Source organism: Cryptotermes secundus, unplaced genomic scaffold, assembly GCF_002891405.2.
Source record: "Cryptotermes secundus unplaced genomic scaffold, Csec_1.0 scaffold866, whole genome shotgun sequence".
Taxonomy (NCBI): domain Eukaryota; kingdom Metazoa; phylum Arthropoda; class Insecta; order Blattodea; family Kalotermitidae; genus Cryptotermes; species Cryptotermes secundus.
In genome coordinates this window covers 126527-133982 of record NW_019738973.1, presented here as the reverse complement: position 1 = coordinate 133982, position 7456 = coordinate 126527, and the positions used below count along the sequence as shown (strand labels likewise).

At 38.3% G+C, this 7456-nt stretch overlaps 1 protein-coding gene across 1 annotated transcript in view; it reads right to left on the bottom strand.

The window, feature by feature from the left end:
• The window catches only part of LOC111871516 (myosin-IIIb), a gene marked incomplete at its 3' end in the record, with an annotated part of 98925 nt that overhangs the window by 25488 nt on the left and 65981 nt on the right, over positions 1–7456 (bottom strand). The window contains 5 exon segments of the mRNA XM_023864675.2: positions 847–991; positions 1451–1661; positions 2126–2318; positions 3901–4045; positions 4933–5135. Of these exon segments, the coding sequence (XP_023720443.2) occupies positions 847–991; positions 1451–1661; positions 2126–2318; positions 3901–4045; positions 4933–5135 (897 nt within the window).

The following is a 7456-nucleotide window of genomic DNA, read 5'->3' as shown; positions in this document are numbered from 1 at the left end:
AACTGAGTGGCTTATACATCAACCAAGATCCTGAACTTATTTAGCATGTTGAGACATGATCAAATCTGACAGCAGGCTTGTTTATACTCATTCCTATTGCCCCAAAGAACATGTCCAAACATGCTCAACTGAGCTAGTAAGATTCCTCACCTTTCGCTACAAACAAAGTAAACGTGTTGGGACATGATCGCCTGAGCTCCTCACACCGCCAAACCCACCCCTTCCACTGCCCCCCCCCATCCCACCCATTTTCTATTTGTATTATTTTTTAGATTCACTCTTATAAATATTATTTTAAAGTAAGAAATAATTATTGGATATGGTTTTTAGAATCAACAGTAGGATACCAGATTTCATGGTGAAGAGAAATTTCACGCAAAATTAAATTAAAATATGAGTTTTGCAAAAAAATTGACGTGATGGATTTTTTTTACTATTATTTCCGGTTTTAGTGAGTAAAAATCTATAAGAAACAGTAAAAATATCCTATGCAGTTTTTTGGTTGCAGACCTGTGTTATAGTTACATTACAACAAATGAAATTGAAAAAATTATAGACAAATTGAAAATGACCAATTCTACTGAGTATGATGAGATCCCTATCTCATACTCTTCACTTTCTGGGAAATATCCACTTTGAAGATCAAGAATATGGTACAATAACGTTAAGACATATCTTAGAGAGAAGTGGATTATGACAGGAAGTGGATGCCACTAGCTAAGGTTTGCATCCAATAGTGGAATGTGGTATTATGATAATGAACATTTGTGTTCTGCTACCACAGTGTTTGTTGGTTAAGTATTCACAGACAAAAATGGGTGTTATGCCACAAGATTAAAATGTCACCTGCTGCTCCCAAGTGAAGATGTGCTGGTTGAAGTAGTATTGGATCTGTTCATTAGCAATATTGATGCACAGTTGCTCAAATGAATTCCGTGGAAAGTTTTCAAAACCAAAGATGTCCAAAAGGCCCACTGCCAATGGTTCTCCACTGTTAAAGAGACAAGTTATGATCTAAAAGTTCAAGCATAAGATATTGATCCAATGTTCTGCCATTTAAGCTTGAAAATTATTAATTACAATGACACTACAATACACTTTCCTCTGCATGTATTTGCAATTAGGCACTCAACTAATGGTCATTAATGAAGCATTTTGTATTATTATTAGCCCAGCATTATAAGAATCAAACATGAAGATGTCTAACTACTGTCTTAGTTATCAAGTGAAGGACAATACACAAAATAGAGTAAAGAATAGTGACTATAGCTACAGTGGTTAGAGACGAATGGAGGCTCTGTTATAAGATGAACCATCCTTGTGTAAATGTTCATAGACGATGATTATTTTCAATATTTGAGTAAACCCACAGGTTGACCTGAGGTGAGTTACTGAAAACAGGATATTTCAGATACAAGAAAATGGTGATAGATAATAACATAAAGCTCACCAAGCTGCTTTATTAAATGTGAGTAGACAGTTGATCTGGTTAACCATCCAATCAAAGAGTCGACCATAGAGACCCTTGGCCATGGCATCACGGGCTGCACAAGCCTCAGCAACTGTGTTGTTTCTTGTGATGGTCTCACCACGTGTCACTACACTGTTTGAAGTCAATGCCTCCAACATGTCACTCGGCTCCACGCCGAGAAGCCGAGACACTGTTACCCAAAATTACAACACAAGCAAGTGAAATGCATCCACTTTGAAACTTTCACATGATCTGGTGAAGTATAAATAATATCTTGAGACTATCAGACGAGGTATTTACATTTTTTTTTATATTTACACACCTCTCTCTCTCTCTCTCTCCCTCATCCCATCTTTCTTATGTTATTTCCTTCCCTAGCTCTTTTATTTTTTCTCTTTTCCTCTCATTCTTCTCCCTAACATCAATTTCTTTTTCCCATCTATGAATATTTTTTAATTAACATTGATGTTACATCACTCTGTATATTTGGTGGGACAGTTCCAACTATAATGTTCTCCATATAAGATACATTCTGTCCATAGAAGTGGAAAGGTTAATAGAGTATAAGCTTCCATAAATTCACTAAACTCAGAGATTCCTCTAGAACTGAATCATTCCCCAGCCACATTAAGCCAATGAGACAAGTTTACACACCTCTGTGCAGAGGAGCAAGGTCAACAACGTGACTTTTGTTATCAGTGTTGTCCTGTGTGACAACTTCACCAAACTCAAGATCACCAAGGTGCAAAATGGCTGCCAGGATACGATATACTGTGTCCACCTCATCACTCTGGAATCCTAGGAGACGGAAACCTACACTCAGCTGGTGGTACCTCTCCACATTCATCTGCAGCATGCAAAGGAAACTAATGTTTAGATTTAGTGACACAAAGGAGCCATCTTGGTCTTATGATCCTAATTGCAGCTCAAATCCAGTGGCTACATGTTCTTCACAACTTTATGTTTGTTGAATAGTTAAGAAATTCCACTTGTAAATGCCCCCAGTTTTGCAGCCTTGACTTCTGTCTCTTACACACAAGCACACACATGCATACATATGTGCACACACCACCAGTTTAGAGATTCCATATATTAATGGTTTTGGATCCATGGCTTCTACCACATCCACCAACACACATCTATGCATATGTGTGCACACATCAGTTCAGTGACTCCATCCATCCACATACTCCAGTTTCTGAGCCTACACACATACATGTATGCACATGAGCATTTGCATGAGCGAGCGCATGCAGAAACAAACATATCTGCACATGTCTGCACCCTTAGTTTGAAGCCTGACTTTACAAAGAGAAATGTAAGCTAAGTAAACCCCAATATCTGGGACCACAACTTTTCTTCTGCTTGTTGTTACGGATCATAACGTTTGTTCTTATGCATGCAAGCATGTGCTTGAGTCCACACACCCATTTACACACTTATAATGTGAGCACCCTTTTCTATTCATGACAGATGACAATATGTGACGAATAAACTTGGTTTCTCAGTTCCTTCCCCTCTTGACCTCCCCACTGTATATCATTCCAAGCTATGGTAGTGGTTCATATGGTGCCACCATTCCTTTTGCATGTTTTTGCAGGGGGACTAGTTTGACTGCTCTAACTATTGCTCTTCAGCCATTCAGTAGACACGTTTCGGGCAACTGCACAGTTCAGTATAAACTATAATAGTGGCTAAGTATCACAAAAAAATTGGAAATGTAGAAGTTCATATACCATTATACATGGTCACAACTGTTCCCCTTATGACATTTTTTGCTGTGGGTCGTCAGATGACTACTTGATGTCCAAGTATCTAAATTCAGAATTATCAGGCATGCTAAAAACACAATATGACCAAATCTAGAAAATGAATGAAACAGACAAACAACCACCAACTGTAGAAGCATGTCCTTCNCGGGGGGGGGCGTCATCCATAGCTTAGCACGTCACAATATATATATATATATATTTCATGACTTCAAGATTTTGTAGATGATGACATAATAAACCACACCATATGTAAACAAACTAGCACACGTCTTAGAAGGCGAAGTCCTCTGATAATATGTCTAGATCATGTCTGTGCATGTGAAGTATTGCTGTTTTGTAGAAATTGACTGCTTCCTTGCTGATGTCATAGAGATGCGGTTAATAAGACTTCAAATAATTAGTGACAGTCGGTCAAAAACACTTATATACAGAAACAAAATGGCATAAAACTACACAATGTCATTTCAGAATATTAGTATATCTGATATGTTTCAGTAATAACAAGCATATTCATCAGACAGACTGTCTACACAAATCTGCATCCCTAACAAGCAAACCGAGGGGCAGATTTATACATGTCATCCAGCATCAACAGGGCAGTGAAACCAAAGAGACTATGATGGGGTGAGCATGTGGCTAATAAGCGGGAGCTGTTACCTTCTTTGTTTCTTGATCCTGTGCATCTTCTCCCAAATAACGGTGACGAAGTCTCAATACTGGGTCCAAGTGAAACTCTGCCAAACGACTGTCAGATTCAAGCCCATCATATAGGTAGTAGAACACATGGAAATTTCTCTCACCCCTGTAAATTTTAAATAAGGTTCTTTGCTATAGGAATTATTTACTTAAGCTATCATTATTAGTGTTATCTGTGATGGAAGAAAACATTTATTTCTCTAAATTTCAGACTTCAATAATATATGTCAGACCCTTTCTATTTTAGAAGTTCATTACTCATTTTTCATTTGAATAATTTTTTCATGCTTACATCATCCCTGTCCATCATCCCATTCTAACCACATAGCTCTTCCTTTTGGACTGATATGAAATTTATTACATTTTTATTAAAAAACTGTATATGATTTACTAGTCAAAAATAACTGCCATTTTATTTCATGGTTTAATTTAGTGATCTTTAGAGGAATCAGTTAATAAATGACATTTACAGTAGTTCAGAAATGGTGTACCTGTGTTACAGTTATATTTACAGAATATGTAGTCTCATATATGGTTCTCAATGTTTCAGAGGAACTGGTTGAAGATGCAGGTTCCTTCAGTGGTTTGTAAGTAACCATAAGATTATGAGAATGTACAGGGAAACTTTAACTAACTCCATCATACAGGATCTTTCTTGAAAAAATTGGCAGTTATTCAGCTGGTCAATAAATTCCCCACCTTTCTTGAATTTGAGGGCCAACTAAATCAAAGACCAAGCTTTGCATGAATCTCTCCTTCACATGTTCAAACCAAAACTGGGTATGAATTTTTCATTCCCCTGAAGCATGCTACACCCTCTTCTATTTACCAACTCTGACACTCTCTCTCTCTTTGGTCCATGAAACAAAGTCTTAAATAAGGAAATAAATAAAAGACATTTGGAAATGTTTAAATTAATTTCATGGATTTCCTAAATGCATAGATTCAATAGGTCTGACTGAAAGTGCAATAAATTACTCGGTTACATCTTACTGTGCTTGCTGTGACACTCGGGACTGCTCCAAGAGATAAACTGACACTCTGGCACCAGTGACCTTTCCTGCTCGAGTCATGGTCAAATCCAAGAACTTCCCAAACCGAGAGGAGTTACAATTGATGCCTGTTCTGGCATTGCCAAAAGCCTCCATGATGGGGTTCACTTGTAGAATACGGTCTTCTAGGTTCCTATTTGGTGCCTGTGATAAAATGTACACATTTCAATTTGATGAAGATTAAAAGAAAAGTCATCCCTGTGCTTAACTAATTAAGCACTACACCATGAAGGCATATGGGGGAGTGCATGTATAGATCCACATTTTCTTTACCTGGATACTAGTTGGGGGTGAATGGTTAGCTTTACGCCCAGGGCGCTTTAAAAAAGGGGAAACAGCCCCTGGTACCTTTTGGATAGGAGGCTGGGTAGAGATGAATAGTAAAGAAATAAAGACAGTTGAGAATTGTATTCAGCATTTGAAAGTAATGCACTTACAAATTATACTGTTACATTCATTCATTAATGGATGTGATTACTTCACAAAAATAGATTTAATATCTTATTAAACAACTTTATAACCTTAGTGATACAGAAGTAATACTTCCTGTTCAAAGATGTTAAAACTGTCTGAAATCAGTGCAAGTAAATGTAAGGGAAAACGCAAACATTTTAAACTTAGATTCCTTGTGCTTGCCTCATAAAACTTTAACATGGTGTCAATTTGTTTTCAAGTGGAGACAACCCCACATCCGATCGACTAACTGGCTAACAAATGTGTAGATGGAACCCAAACATACACGGTGTGTCCAGGATCCATCAGGATTCATTTTTTCAAACTTTGCCCTGCAATGCCATCTGTTGGCAAGTTGTGGCGTTAAGATTCTTGAAGTTTCAGCTGTGGCTGTCTATAATTTCAAAGCACAAGCATCGCTGCATCATGTGTTCTGACTTTGAATGTAAGAGTACTGTTAAGATGCTTGTCGGAAAATGGCGGTTGAACAGAGCGCCCACATTAACTTTTATTTGAAGTCAGGCAAAACAGCTGGAGAAGGGTACAAAATGATGAAAAGTGTGTACGGTAGTGATTGTTTGAGTCACTCGAACATTTTACAATGGTATGCTGTATTTCATGATGGCAGGGAGGACACTGAAGATGCTCCATGTGCATCATAGCCAAGAACATGTTGCACTGAAGAAAATGTGAAAAAAGTGACCAAAATCCTTGCATCAGCCAGATGGATTTCTGCAAGACTCATCGAGGAGCTTTTGGGAATACCAAAACGTACTGTGCACCAAATTTTGACTGAGGATTTGGGCAAATGGAAGGTCTGTGCTCGATATGTACCGCACGCACTGTCAGGCGATGAAAAACATGCCAGGGTGGAACACTGCAAAGACATGTTATGGTCGGCCCAAAGTGATACAAAATTTATAAAATCGATTGTTACTGGTGACGAGACATGGTGTTTTCAATATGAGCCTCTCACAAAGTGGCAGAGTGCAGCGTGGTTGAGCGCAAAGAAAACGAAACCAAAGAAAGTGCACACACAAAAGAGTCGAGTATACACTGCTAACCGTTTTCTTCGATTCCAAAGGAATCATTCAAAAGGAATTTATGCCAGAAGGTCAAACAGTAAATTCTGATTATTATCTCGGAGTCCTCAATCGTTTGTGGGTGAGAATTCTTCGATTTCGACCTGAATATCGAGAGCAAGGCTCCGGGTAGGCCCTCCTCGACAATGCCCCACACTACAAATCGAAAATCGTGCACAATTTTTTGGCCAGAAAAGGGATCATAGCCCTTGATCATTCCCCACATTCGCCAGATTTGGCTCCAGCAGATTTCTCGTTGTTCCAAAAAGTTAAGTTGGCGATGAAACGAGACCATCACGACACCATCCAGGACATCCAAAGGGAATGTACTGCAGTTTTATTTGTGATTCCACAAAATAAGTACAGTGACAGTTTTCAAAAACTTTTCAATCAATTCAAGCTATGTATTAGATTCAGAATGAGACTATTTTGAATAAAAAGAGTGAAATTTTGAAAATAAATCACGTCTTGTATGTTTAATGAACACAGTCCTAACAGAACCTGGACACACTGTTTACTGTAGCCAGAGAAACAGCTGTTGCTAGGCAGCAGATTCTTAATATATAATAATAGACGGCCACTGTTAGGGAACGGTTCAGTAAACAAGTTCCCACGGCAACGGATGAGCATACAACAATGAACAGTGTTGTCTGCTGACCTATGTAAAGCACAGAGTTCCCTTATATGTCTTACGTACTACAGCAGAAGTTTACCAATATAGGACTCCTTATCCATGAAGATGAAGAGAGTATGTCTCTCCAAAACACAGGTACTCTTCCAGATTACAAGATATCCTTGTTATCTGATATTATAAATTGCCCATTCCTTCCTTCTTAGGCACAAATATTTTCCTAAGAGCTTTTTTTCAGACATATGTAAATTATGTTCTTCCCTCACATAAGAGACAGCATTAAAAGGGGTCCCCCCCCC